We start from the raw sequence: 15,409 nt of genomic DNA on the forward strand, positions 1-15,409 counted from the left end.
GCCGCACGGGTTCCTAAGGGTGACGGACTTGGCTGCAGCTGAGTAACCGCCTTGGTAGCCAGCCCTTCGCAGCCGGTCCGGTTGCCCTCGGGCAGCCTGGGCCTCTGGCCCGTGGCTCCGGGCAGCGGGCACCTAAGTCAGGATGGGGTGACCTGTTCTGGGAATGTACCCCGACTTATGTAACCACGAGTCATAATCTCCGTATCAAAAAAAAAACCAACCGATTGCTGAAGAGCATAACACCGTACACTTCCTCACAAAGTACCTGTTACCATTCTTTGTTCCTCTCATCCCGAAGAACATTTCAAGCAATGGCTTCTCAACTGGTCAGTTGCCCCACAGGAGAACCGTCCTCTGGAAACAAACAGCATTACAGGTTTTTTATTTTATTTTTGGAAAGTGAAACAGGGTGATGCAAGTCATGCATGCTTCCAGCACCTTGACTATGCAGAACTGTGGTTTTGCACATATTGGAGCTTTATTTCCCAAGGAAAAAAAAATTTGGTGTAGATACTTTCTAGTATGTTATACTCACATCTTTATTGTGACAAATCATGTTTAAAAGGTCAATTGTCATGACGTTAAATTGAAAATAGACAATTACTATCTTAGTTTGTTGCTAGGTAAGTATATATAGCTGCTGTTAACCTCTCTATACTTCCCCCCATATATAGTGTATAACTTCAACATCAGTTATAGCAAAACTTTATTGTTAAGTGTAAGTTACATCCCATATACACAGAAATAAATTCTTGAAAGATCCCGTTTGGACAGACCATTACTTCCATCTTGTAAGACAGTGCTGCATTCACAGGATGGAAGAAAGAGAAGTATACATTTTCAGAAAGCGCACAGTTCCCCCTAGGATTTCTGTAACCATGGTAACAAATATAGATAGCAGGCCTGATTTCAACCCACGTTTTATTGTTCCAGTAGTAAAGAATTGGATTCTGTAAATAACCACCCTAGCCACTGGAATAAAATACTGGCCTTTTACTTCCCCATTAAAAAAAAAGCAGGTTATATATTGCTGCAATTAAACATGCAGTATAAAGTGCCAAGATCAGTTCCATAACAAAACTATGTGGGATGTCTTGCTCTCTAAGCCATGTAGCCACACTGAAGAAGGGGAGAGTATTAGATTTTTAATGAATCCAAAAGGAATATGAATGTGCTCAACAGAACTGAAGTTTGAAATTAAAAAAAAAGCACTTCCATCAAATTTTCACGTGTTTTATTTAGGTGAACATACACATGGTCCACATACTTAATGAAAATAGTCATAAAATAATTTAAGAACTTGTGTTGAAAGGTATTAGCAGCACCATCAGTATTGGAATAGCAGAAAATTCATGCCTCCATAGGGCATACATTTATGCCTCGATAAAAATGCCATCATTTGTAACAAGGGATGGGAATGGCTTTATAGGATGCTTTTGGGAGTTGGAGTTTTAAAACACACTTTTTGCTAAATACTTTGACGATTAATGTTACAAAAAATACAACTAAATAAGATACTGCATAGTATTTTAATTAACATAAAGAAATTGACATTGAGCTGTGTAAAGCAAGACTCAACATCCCTCCTTCCACGTACATTTCATTTCTGAGAAATCTAAAATTTAAAAACAAAATATAGACCTAGTGTATTCTCTAAAAGACACACTTTAGGTGGAACGTATAGTACTACGAAAATACATATCTTCCATTCTGTTTAATAATTTACTTCAGTTAAAAAGTTGTGAAATTCTCATCACAAGAAGCATATACAAATCCATGACTTTAGTAAATTAACAAAAAAGGATTATTTTTTTTAAAGCAAGGTTTAGCCCCGCCGTAACAATTATACAAGGAAGAAAAGAGACTACATTTATATGAAGGAATACAAATTTACACACATTTTACAGTGACTTATACCCTACACATCTACAAAAGTCACAGTTATTATACAAGCAAGTACAAGGCTGGCATAAAGCTGTTTGATACCAAAAAAAGTTTCTACTTTAAAAAAAGATAAACAGAGTTTCAAACTTCTGCACCAACTTTAAAATTCTAATCAGACCAAAATACACCTTTGTTACACAAATGCCGTTCAGCAAACGCAGACTGCTTTCCTGGGCGGGTGGAAGAGCGAGTTGCTGAGCTTCTTCTGGCCCCGCAGGCTGCGTCGCATGGTCAGCTTGTTTGAGTTTTTGCGCTGTGGAGTTGTGGACATGCCTTCGGGTTGGACGCTAATGTTTCGACTCAGGCCACGTCTTGGCTTCTTCACGGCTGGGCAAGAGTTGGATTCCTCCAATGTCCTTTTAAAGTTTGCTGTGGGTGTCCTCTCTGCATCTTGGGCTTTTGTTTGGCCATGAGGGGACACCTTGAAGCCTTTTTGGTCCGTGCCTGAATTTGCGGAGTTGGAAGGGGAGAGACTGACTGACAAACCATTACTGTAGGATTCATGTATCCTCAAAGCCAACGCTTTGCTACATTTCTCCTCCTGCGGGCCTGAATCCTTCAGGGTTGCTCCTGATGAGGGTAAATTGCTTTTGGCAATCTCATTTGGCAGCTCTATGTATTTTTCTGCTATCATGTTGCTATGCATGAGGGGAGGAATAGGCTCAGAAGCATTCAGTCGTGGCCATGGATCATCTTCTAAAAGCTGAGGAAAAAGAAAAAAATAGTTATATTTATGCCTAAATATTTCACCTGTGTTATCCTTTGAGAGTGGAGACGGCGTGACAGAACTTCTCTAAACCTTATCAGGGACAGAAAAACCCTACTCCAAAACAGAGTTCTCTTTTTCTCCACATTGAGGCACGGATACGAATTCAGACGGCAGATCTGACCTTGGTACTTTGTGCACACCAACTTCATACAAGCATTTATTTCAATCATCCAATTTGTAAGTGCCCCATAATAGCAGACACATCATCTTTTCAGTCAGAGGGCTGTTCAGACTTACTCAGCCTGTGTACCTTCCTTTTTGCTGCTATAAAATGCTGAGGAATCTGCATGCATTCCAGTGAATTCAGGAAGCTATGCAGAAAGCGGTGCCTGCAACCTCTGTCCTATGATTTTCATCAGTAGCATTTTCCAACATGCAGACAGGACTTCCCTCCTTCAGACATTGTGATATATGCACCTGTACTGCCTTCTGAAGATTTTATACATCATCAGATGGCCAAACACTATTAGGGCAAACAGCCAAAAAAGTCTTCCGACCTGTTACATTTAGAATTCTTAGTTCCTGCATAACCAGATTTTCAGGGAGATTGAGAAACTCTTCATCGTAGGTGTTCTGATTGCATACAGAAAGGGGGAGCATTGGACAAAGCTGTTCCTATAAATAGTTACTGTTTGCTATGCAAAGTAATGCATTTTATTGCCTAGTTTTATGCTCTACAACCTGCAAAGACAACAACTCCATGCCTCACAGCACATCTATCCACTCGCTGTGAAGCACAGTCATTCTGTATGTTGAAGAGAAGCTGTTTGATATGTCCTGAGAACCAGGGACTTCTTAAACTCTAATCCTGCCTTCAGCTACTCATCTCTTCTGCAGCCTTTGATAAGTGTTTTTGCCTCATTCTCAGTTTTACCAACAGGAAAATGGGGACAACACTTGCTTTCGCTATCCACAGGAGGATTATGAAAATTAGTATTTATGCAATGCCCTGAAGATATGAATTACGACCTTATTAAAGATTTAATTGTGAAAAAATCCCTAGTTACTCAGCAAGTCCTTCAAAAGTAAATTTCAAGGCCACATTACTCTACATACCATCAACGCAAGACAATAACTATATTAAGAAAATAATGTGCTGAAAACTCAAATGCACACACAGCTGAATCCAAGTCAATGTAACATCTCAGATGAATAAAGAGATGCTTTTGAAGTCACAACCCAGAACAACTTCAGTTCACCTTAAAGAGATCCATGACTACTCAGCACTTTTGAAAAATCTAATGCTAAGATTTAATAGAATGCACTCCAAAAAAGAAAATAATCAGAATTGTTTCTAGCATCTAGATTTGGTTTTCCACTCCCCTGCCCTGTTGCTCCCCATGTGTAGATAAAACCATTTAGATAATATTCTTTTACTATAATATAGCAACACAAGAGGGAAGACCTTTATGGATGGTATTTTAAAGGTTATTCTTCAACTCGGTTCTTGCAGAACCCATAAGCAAGCTAGATGACACACACAGAGCAGCTCTGGCAATGTTACTTAATCTGTTCAATTTAATTTTTGAAACTGTCTCTCTAGCGACAACTTAGGTTTTATGTTTTTATTGTGCAAGACACTTAACACTGTGGCTCTCACTGCCAACATCTCTTGCTTGGTACAAATAACTGAGATTGGATAAGGCTTTGGGAAGCCAAATGACATCAGAGGATGGACTGCTATAGGGTGATGTAACAAAGCAAGAAAAACAAAACATGAATCACCAATTTAATTTCTCAACAATCTAATCAAACAAATTTTATCACTGGCCTCAGGAATACTTGAATTAATTTGGTATTAGTAATTGTTGCCAGGAGGATATGCAATTAAGAAATACTTCTGTTTAATTGAGAAACTTTGATTTGGTCTTCATCTCCTTTCAAATTAATTGTTCTGGAAGGTAGCAGCTGTTAAGAGTCAAGACTATCCATGCCTCTTTCAGCTCTCTGAAGGCAACAGGCAAGTATCCTTACCCTTGCCACCCCTTATTTTTGCTGACCTCTCCTCTCTGGGCTATAATCCTACCGCAGCCTCCAGGAGTTCAGACTGATCTGGGGAACCACCTCTCATTTCTTTACAAAAAAAGACTCCTGTTCAGTAAAATTCAACAGTAATTTTGAAAGAAGATTAATTACCAACCTAAATTAGATCATATATTCACCTGCAGCTTTATGTATCAAGGTATTTACGTATTGTTTTGCAAATAGATATTGTCATCTATTGCCATACTTTCTTTTGTGAAATGAAGAAAATGGGGCTTTTCCCTCCTTTGAGGCTGACAATATCACTAGGATCACAAAGGATCGTAAAATCAGGACATTTCCTGAATCTCTCAAGTTATCACCATCAGAAAAAAATTCCAAAACGCATATTCTGAAATAGTTGTGCGGTTGTACTTCCCAAGAAAACTGGCACCTTGCAATAAGGCTACCATTTAATGTCTGAGGCAAGGCACAAGAAACCATGTATGAGACAGCTTTAGGGCAGAGTCACAAATGCCTCAGTTATGTTCCACATAGTTTTAATTTTAAAGAAAACACTGAGCAGACCGCACTCCTGCATGCACTGAATTTTACCCAGAAGGCTGCCATGAAGTCAGACTGCTCTATAAATGAAAAGCCTACAGTCCAGCCACTACATAACCAAGTTTATGAAAATAGGTTTTTCCTTCCATTGTGGCTCTTATCTGAGAAACCTCTGTCTACTATGAAAAAGGTAATATTACTCAGGATGGTGTAGTTACCAAATATACTTACAGGTAACTACACAAAGTTCTTGTTTTGCAAAAAACATACATGGAGACACAACTGCTAAGACATTTCGTGTATTACGATCTGCCAGGAGACATTGGGTTTTTTGAAGTCTTTCAAAACCATTCTAACAGTACAGTGGTCTTTTGCACTCTTTTCAACTTCCTTCTCACACTTGTTTTCTTCTGATATTCACAGGTACTCTGTGAGGACAGCTGGATGCTTGTTATTAAAGCAGAAACCTTTATTACATCAGTACTTTTAATCAAAACAAGCACTGAGAAAATGGGATCTAAGTTTTTTAATTGGTGACACCAGATCTATTTCAATCCAAGAGCAGAAAAACTTTTTCATGAAAATAGAACTAATTTATACATGTATTAACAATGAAGACCTGTAGCCAGTCAAAATTTTCTTTTAGGTTTTGCACATTAAGCAAAAAAATAGAATACGGCCTTATCTACATGCAAACACCACAATTGTTAGTTGTCTAAAGTTTCGATCTCTCCACTCTTTGTCACCGCCTGCTGCAATTTACCTAGATTCACAGATCACAGTTTTTCTTTTAGGTTTTGCACATTAAGCAAAAAAATAGAATATGGCCTTATCTACATGGCAAACACCACAATTGTTAGCTGTCAAAGTTTTGATCTCTCCACTCTTTGTGACTGCCTGCTGCAATTTACCTAGATTCACAGATCATAGTTCACTGAATCTACTCAGATGGGGAGTGGAATTCATAAGGAAAAAAAAAAAATTCACTAAGTCCTTATCCAGCAATGCTACTTCCTGGATATTTTGCAGTCAACACAGCTCAAAGTTTATTCAATGAGTACTGGTAATAGGTCACACACAAAACATATGGTACAACTTAAAAATTTAGGAGTATATCGGATTCAAATAATTTTTCTGCACTCAAGTTTTTTCTAGATTTTAAGTTCTTTTAATGTATTTTGCTACACTGGATGGAAGGGGACAAAGTCTGAGCTTGCCATTTTATTAGCAGCTTGTTTCTAGCAAGGGAACGTTAAGGACTCCCTTTCTAATTTTTGCTTGCTTTCTTACTTTGCCCAAAGGACAGTTTCCAAAGATACTGCAGAACATCAAAGGACAGTTACTTAAATCAGGAGCAGCTGGTAATTAGTGAAGCAAACATCCACTGGTAAATACACTCCAGTTCTTGGGGGGGCAAGGGGGGGCGGGGTGTGGAAACAACACACACCACACTTTCTGAACAGCTCTGCTTTATGTTAATGGTTAAAACTTCTAAGCTGAAGACAGACCTTGTAGTATAATGTCTTTTCCTCTAACAAAGAACATTAAATCAACCAGAGGAAGATAAGAAGATCTGAAGATTTCCCAATCCAGAAAGAAAACATTCTTTAAAACGCATGTTTGAATACATTAACTCATGGGTTACCTTAAAAAAACCCAACCAACCAAACCAAACACACACCCCACCCCACCCCCCCAATAACAACACAACCAAAGAAGAAGAAACCAAACCACACCATGATTAAGAACACATCCACAAGCAGTCTGCAACTCATCGGCTGTGCAAGCTATGCAAGTACATGGCAAGGTAGGAAAAGAAACTCTAGCCCAACCTTATTCTCTAAGGGGATGTGCTGAGGTGGTGGTTTTTTTCCTCTCTCTTAAACGTCTGACCCCCCCAGTTTGATTCCAATACCCTACTTCTGATTTTGTAGAGAATCTTGGAAAACTTACTTTTAAGAAACAGTGCATTTAACATTGTGTGAACTATATGCATAATGTTACAGTAATCATTTCTTCCACATAAGGTAAGGAGGGAATAGAGATCAAGAACTACTAATAAACGATCAGGGTTTTAAGAGTTACGAAAACATTGTATCCCTAAATTCAGCAATTCCGAGAGTTCATACTTTAATACTCTGCCTTTGGTGTTCCAAAGTCTTAAGAAGCACTGTTAAAAGTTGTTCTACTTCTCTAAAGCTTTGTACCTGGAACTATTGAGGATACAGCCAGGTAACTGCTGTCAAGTTACCGTCCTACAACTGAAATAGATTCTCTAACCATACATACTGCCTAGTCCACTGCAGTTAAAAAAAAAAATTTAAAAGACATGCAAAAAAAGCAACATTAAATAGTGGTTTAAGTTGACAGGCCAGTAGTTTCTAAAAGTATTACTTCAATCAGTGGCAATGGTCTGACTGCACCATTGCCCCAATCGTACATGTCAGTAAGCTGCATAAAAAGAAATTACTACTAGGGGAAGAAAAGGGAGATTGATACATATTTAGTGGGCTCCACACTCAAAAGTGGAACATTTAAAACACTGAAAAAAACAAATGTTACCTTGACAGGGGGGGTACAGCAGCGGGAAGGTGTCATGACATTCATATCAGGGCTGCTATAGCAGGGACTCTCCGCCAAGTTGAGATACAATTCTTCTTCATTTTCCAAGTTGTTTTTGCTATCTTGCAACGGCGAGATACAGATTACGATGGCACTAGTGTTATCTGCACGAAGCATGCGTTGCCTCCACCGGCCTAGTGCTCTGTTCACTAGCATTTTGGCACAAGACTGTCGGTGCTCTCCCTTTGTGTTAGAAGAAAGAGACAGAGAAAGCCATCAGGTCCACTTTACTTTATAAATGGAAGACGGACAGTTTATGTAGCACAGCCTGAAATACGTATTCCTATATATCATGTGCTGAAGTAGCTCGATTCAGAAACACAAGAGAAAATATTACTTGGAATGTATCTTTCTTCTTAGTGAAATATAACTTCAAAATCAGTTTATGATAGAATCCACATATATATGAGTGCTTTAAATCATAAAAGTGATGCAATGACTTGCATAAATAGCCTGGTTGTAACACATGCTATGGTCTTTTCCAGAAGTCTCTCAAGGAGTTTACAGACCATTTACTATCTGATGCACAGATGCTACGCTATATAAATTCTCAACTGTTTTGTAAAATAAGCCAGAGAAGAATTTAAGTCAGACTTTGTACAAATCATGTAAAAAACAATAAACAATTCTTTGCATTGTAACATGTGTCTTAGTGTGACATAAATTTAATTTTCAGACAATATTTTGTGTAACTTCCCTAGAGAAGGAACATGTTACCTTCTTTATTACTCACAGATACCATCCTGGTAGTCAAATATCCCCAAAATGACAAGCAAATAATTTAAACAACATTAACATGCATGGTTTTGACAGTACATGCAAACACAGTATCGGCCCCATTGTAACAACTTATATGTTGTGGGAAAACTATGAATAGGCCTAAACAACAATGCCATTGTTAGGTACTTCTCATACATGCCAGACTAAGCAGTTTTTAGAGGAAAAAAGTATTACATTTCCACAATGACTTATAGCCACTGCTCTCACCATGAAGTATTTTTTCTCCTCGTGATCCTGGCACATGGAGATAGCATCTTGAGGTGGGATCATGTTCCACAGTCCATCACTGCCAAGGATAATATATTTGTGCTTCTGAGGATCAATTGTGTGCACACTAGTGTCAGGTTCAGGAGACACAACAAATTCACCACTGTAGAAGTCATAACTCCAAAGATCACCTAGCAAAGAAGAAAATGTTTTTGAATTGTTACATTGAATCTTGGAAACTACTGAAAAACATTCCCATGAAAACCACCACCACCAGTCTCGAGTCACCAACAGTAATGCAAAGTAATTTCAGCACAATTACTGTTCTGCTGCTGTCGCTTTCCAATCATATTTATTAATATGTAGCAATTTAAATAAAAACACATTCAAATCAACCTATGTTTATAGGGGGTCTTCCACTCTCTAAGATTTTCAGAAAAAAGGTGAAATAGAGCAGATTAATACCTAGAAAACAGTGAAACCTCAATATCCAAACTAAAACTTACCTGAACGACTAAAGCTCTCCTTAAACAGAAGTAAAGCCTTACTTTGTTGAACTCACACCAAACTTGCAAAAATCTGCCTTTCCGGTTATTGGTACAGTTTAAATACTAAATACAGACAAAATCCTTACCTCTTGTACCGGGAATCATGGTGCAGTTTACAGAACCAGGCTGAGGTTTGGGGGAGGATCACATAATACCTTTTTTCTCCCCAACATCATATACAGCATTAGACTTCAATCTGCATCACAATTGTCTGCTGCCCTGCACACTGTAAACAAGTCCTTCTCATAGAGGGAAAAAAACCAAAACTAAAAAACCCAACTTTTTCACACTCAAGGTGCTAAACTGCCTTTTTTTAAAATGACAAAAAAGAAAAAAACGAAACAAACAAAAACACAAAAAAACCAAACCCTGAGATCCTCCACAGCCGTCTGAGCAATTGAGAAATGGAGAGTTATGTCTTGCTGTGTACGTATTTGTGCATGCAGGTGCCACAGAGAAGGAACAGAGGAAGAAGGCAAAGGAGGCGAGCCCGAGGCCTTTCTCTATTAACTTCTCTTTCCCATTCCTCCTCCTTCGGCATCATTAGCATCACTTTCAAAGCCATGCAGTGCTGCGTTAGAGCGTCCTTCCAGCTGAACACCATGTGCCAAATTTTCAAGTTGGAAAGAAGCCACAGGAACACAAGTAGTGCCTGGGTTCCAGCAGGAAAGCAGAACACAGGAGCTAAAGCCTCTCCCTTGGAAGGCCTCATGCAGTGAACCTTTCTATTTTTAAATCTTTCTTGCTATGCGAATGAGTTTGGGGTCACTTCACCAGTAAGGATGGCCTGAACTGACTCCAAGTAACACATTTGACTCAAAACATGTATTGGTTGGAGTGCTTCCTCCAAACCATCCTCAAGGAAAAACCACTCCATCAGAAAAATGCCTTTCCATATCAACTTATTTCCATTTCATTTATCAAGCATACCTGAAAAAATAAAAAGGTTGGGCCTTTAAATCAAGAACGGTATTAATTTGCACTAACACACTCTCTCTTTTTTATGTTTTGCTTTTTGGTTTGGTTTTTTTTGTTTTGTTTTTTACTTCATAAATAGCTTTCTATAGTGATAAACAACAAAAAGTAACTATTATTTGCAAGCACTGGCTAAATTTTTCCGTGTAGAACACATGGCCTTAAAAGTAGAAATTAATTAAAATGTCAGAGTTGAAAAGCGTACAGAAGCTTAAGAACTCCAGTTTAAGAGTAAGGTTTTGTCAGTTTTTTTCCTTTGATTTTTTGCTGGCTTCAGAAAGCATGTCTGTAGCCGCCTTCTGCATCCATCATCACCCTTTTAAAGATAATAAATAAGCTTTTTGTCTTCCTACTTCCTTCCATTAGCTTTGCCTTAAGCTATCAACCAGTTGAAAGGACTTCTCCAGAATCAGGAAAGGGAATACTTCAACTCAATTACTCTACCATAGCAAGCATAGATGGTCCATCCTCATTAAAGCACCAATTCACCTCCACTGCAGCAGCCGCCGACAGAAACACATGCTTCTAATAAGTGCTAATTAAAAGCCAAGCCTGCTTGTATGGAGGTGCACTCTCCCGCCGCAGACTCCCAACAAAGCAAGCCAGCTGGCAACAAGATCAAAATAAATACTGTAACAGAGGCACTAAGCTCCAGCACAGCAATTATTGTATATGAATTGCCACAAAGAGTCTTCATGCACTGAGAGTTCTTCACATCGCGTCTGTCACGGGCACAGCAGGTAAAATAAACAAGAGCTTGGGATCTTACAACCACCACATCTTGGCATCAGTGGCAGCATCAATTTCCAACATGCATAATATTTTTCTGCTTTTACTTGCTAGTTTGTTCGTACTTGGTTAGAAGTGACAAATGTTATTAGCTGAATCTTTTTTTTTTCCCCTAAATGCTGTGCTGTATGATAAAAATTTTCCAACACGCATAATATTTTTCTGCTTTTGCTTGCTAGTTTGTTCGTACTTGGTTAGGAGAAGTGACAAATGTTATTAGCTGAATCTTTTTTTTTTTCCCCTAAATGCTGTGCTGTATGATAAAAATAACCTGATGCTCTTTAATTTTGGTTCATCTACATACATGTCATCATGCCCATCTGCTGCTCTTCCTGAGAAAACCACTGAGTAATAATCATACCGATTTCAGAGAATCTTCGTCCAAGAGGAAGGAGACTCCTCATGGGGATGTTCAGGAATATCACAGTGGTTATGAAGAGGGCTCTAAGGATTATAAACTCGCGGAAGGGTGCACAGAGATTCTGGGAACACACACGAGGAATCCCCACCTCACAAATCACAGGCCAAACCCCTGACCAGGAGCCCAACCTTCTTAGTCACCACTGAAAGACTTCCAACTCCCATGCCTCTCCTCCGCAATCAGCTGCCCTTCTGAAGGCCGTGGTGGAACTCTACACTGAGGTGTGGGCTTGACACAGGAATTAATAGCTGGCATGCCATGATTTGCGTTAGAGCGACTGCCAGGCTACCTGATAACAGTAGTCCACATCTTTGGACAAATCCACATGCAAATCTGCAGCTAAGCCACATCTCTACAGCACTAGCATCATTCTTAACTGAGGGGGCAGAAAGAGAAAATTAGATACCACAAGCAGAAAGTAATTTTTCCCAAAAGCAAATGGTGAAGAGGAGCTAGACTAGTTTAAGGACTAACATCTTCAACGGCTAAGCTTATTAAACATGCATTTTTGGCAAAAAGCATTCTTTCAAATAATCTCCTGTAGCACCACCTCTGTCAAAGCAGCATTCCAAGGTTTCTGTAAATGCACAGTGAGTACTGAACCTCCATGAGTTTTAAATTCAACTGTACTCATCATCCATTCAAGTTCAAAAATGTCTAGGAAATACACAGTAACTTATTTACAAAGCTGTACGATGGAACAGCATTAAAGCACAATCGAGCAGTAACTGACCAACTCCAGACAAGTCTGGAGCTACTGAAAGCTAAATGGAACTCTAAACAGCACAAACTGAAAAAAAAAAGAGTAAAGCTTTTGTTCCTTGATCCAGAAAAAATTCCACAAAGTATATTTGAAGCCTGAAGCATATAGAAAAATCCAGATTCTTTCTTCCTCAGCCTAGATGGAAACAACCAGCACTTGTGATTGTCCTAAAGAACAGGGAAAACTGCCTTCAGTGTTCATCTATCATCGGTCTACTCCCAAAAACCTCCAAACTCAGAGTGATCAAGCATGCCAGTGATCCTTGGTAGAACAGTACTGCAAAAGAGTACTTCACTTAAAGAATAATTCTCACAGATCCTGCAACTCCAAGCTAGCAAAAACCAACCCATGTCACTAGGGTGATGTACTTTTTGTTCCCCCCCTCCCTTTTCCCTAAAGGGCAGAGCACCACAGATTAAGTCAATGCTTTTTAGAGCTGCTGCATAGATGGAATACTAATGTCAGCTGTGTAACTTTCTCCAGCCAGCTGGAGAGCACAGCATCCACAGCCACTGAGGAGTTTATGACAAACTTAGGAAGAATCACTTTACATGGCACCCTCTGTCACAATTCTGGGAAGGAAAAAGGGAGAGGAAAGTAAGCCAGAAAGCAGAGTACACTTTGAAATGCCTAGGGAAAAGTGCTCTGAAATCTTTAATTCTCTCCCAAAGCCAGGAGACAGACAAGTGACCCTTTGGCAGACTGGGAAGCCAAGATACCAGGATGATGTGATATGCCAAAGGCTAGTATTACAGAACTGGAATGCCAGGTTCTCAGACTTCACTTTGTGAGCCATACTATTTTTGTTCCAAATTAAAAAAACAAACATTTACAAAACTTTTAACAATCTTGTTCTCTAAAAACTTACAGATCTGGAACATTTCTTTTGGTGTGAGGCTTGCATATTTCTTTTCCAAACGAAAAATATGGTATTAATGTAGTTCCTTTCATATTTTCCAGAAAAATCATACCTGTTTCTTAGTCATGACTCAAACCAGAATAATATAGAGATCTACACAAAAATTACATTGCATCTTACGAAATGAAAAATCAATGTTTGAAATCATATACTAAAGGAGCAGGAAACTAATTATTTAGCTACCTATAAAAATATCAAAATACGTAGTCTACCTTACTATTACATTTTAAAACACAACGCAAAAATGTACTTGTAACCCAACTGCTGCCAGCGAAGTAATTGAAGTTACAAACAAAAACACCCATCATATAAGTAGACTGGATTAGATTAAGCCCAAAGCCTTCTTAGAGCAAAAGTATGTCCAGAAGTCATATAAATCAAGTCTTTCCTTTATGTTGCTGGAGCATGCTGTTTTGAATACAAAAATCTTTTGGTTTTAATAGAGGAAAGAAGTTTACTTTTATAAATCAGTCCAAAACGAAAAACCCATTTGATTAATCCCATAACTTTTTAAATCAAAGTTTTATCTAAAAGGCCTGTTAATACAAAGAGAAGACTTGCAGAACTTCCTTTTTTCACTGCTGATGAGGCAGCGCTGCTAGGAAGCGAGACAAATCTCAGCAAGGATACAGGCAGTAACCGCTTAAAACCATTTCCACAAAACGTTTCCACCAAAACTCATGGCAAGCGAGTCCTAGAGCCACAAGAGGGCATCTTCACAGCAGTCTAAAGATGAATGCAAGGCACCGTCCCGTTCGAACACGCCAGGAACGACCAAAGACAGGTCAGTCTGAGGGACGGGGACAAAACTGAAGGTAGCAGCAAGCGAAAGAGTACACAGAAGCACTTGATGCTTTAAAACTTGCACTACTACTTTAGGAGTGCTTGTTTTTAGGAGCTGCTTTTACATCCTATTTCAGTTAAACCCGTTGAAAGAACGCCACCCTCAACACAATGTAGACAAGGAAAGCACAGGCAAGAGAACGGTATTTCAACAGCAAATTAAAGAAATAATTGCATTTAAAATGAATGGTAAATTAAAAGCTGCTCATAAGGCAGTCTTCACCATGACTGCTTACCTCTGCTTGTATGTTAGCAAAGTCACAGGCAAGAGAAAAAAGGTGCGTGTCTAGTGCTACGCCAGAGCACGCTGCATGAGAAAAGCTTGCAAGAACTAGTATGCAAAAGTAGAGGGTGAAGAGCTAAAATAGCATGCAGAAAGCTACTCACAATTTCTGGCCTTGAATTAAATCCTTCAAGTCAACACTAAGGTGGAATTTCAAGCTTCAAAAGACAATCCTAGACAGCACTTACTTAGCTGAAGACAAGGGGTAAAACACAAAAATCCACTGGCCAAACCTGGATAAAGTTCTACCTTTAGGAGAAAAGTTATTAATATTGCTTCTCTACATCGCCAAAGAAGACAGAGCTAAAGAGGCATGCACAGAGACCTCCAGTCTGCCAAAGCCAGGGGGACCCCCAAACTTTCTCATTTGAACTACATGGATCCACACATGCCTTCATATGATCTGTATAACAGAGATCCACAAAGTAAAGTATATAATATATTCTGCATTTACAGCAAGCATACATATATATATTGTCTTGAAGGAGGAATTCGTATATAAGAAAATGATATAAGCTAGAGCAAGACATCGCTAGGACAAGACTAGAATCCCAAACGCACCTCAAGCTCGTCTGGTTTTATATAGATAAAATAAAAAAGCAACTATCATTAAAACCTGGAAAATGCTGTTCAGTACTACTTAAATACAACTTACTACCTTATGCAATTGAATGTGATTGATCTTCATGGTGAGGCCTACAAGGGAGCAGGAAGGAAGAAGAAAGAAGCAGACACTGTGTAGCAACTATGCCCATTCTATTTGGTAACTCTTAAAAAAAAATAAATGCATGTAAAAAGACTAAACCCTTATACACGAAATTACTTAGATCATTTGAGGTCAGCCATATCTTCTTCTCCAGCATTCATGGTATGCATGTTCAGAGAGCTTCACAAAACAACTTGCATCCAGTAAGTTGCTCCGGAAAAGTGTTCCCATGTCACTGTCAGAGTCGACATTCTTGTAGCAGCTATACATTGAGCATTCACTGTTCTCGTACATAATTCTTTTTAGAGGTCAGC

At 38.9% G+C, this 15,409-nt stretch overlaps 1 protein-coding gene across 1 annotated transcript in view; it reads right to left on the bottom strand.

Annotated features, from left to right (window-relative positions):
• Positions 1-1,893: 1,893 nt before the first annotated feature.
• PPM1D (protein phosphatase, Mg2+/Mn2+ dependent, 1D) overlaps positions 1,894-15,409 on the bottom strand; it is a 20,530-nt gene continuing 7,014 nt past the window's right edge. The window contains exons 3-5 of the mRNA XM_009706074.1: positions 8,849-9,039; positions 7,802-8,044; positions 1,894-2,647 (exon numbers count right to left, since the gene is read on the bottom strand). Coding sequence (XP_009704376.1) covers positions 2,093-2,647; positions 7,802-8,044; positions 8,849-9,039 — 989 coding nt within the window. The 3' untranslated portion in view covers positions 1,894-2,092. The remainder of the gene's footprint in view (positions 2,648-7,801; positions 8,045-8,848; positions 9,040-15,409) is intronic.

The sequence above is a fragment of the Cariama cristata genome, unplaced genomic scaffold, assembly GCF_000690535.1.
Source record: "Cariama cristata isolate BGI_N322 unplaced genomic scaffold, ASM69053v1 scaffold12028, whole genome shotgun sequence".
Classification (NCBI taxonomy): Eukaryota; Metazoa; Chordata; class Aves; order Cariamiformes; family Cariamidae; genus Cariama; species Cariama cristata.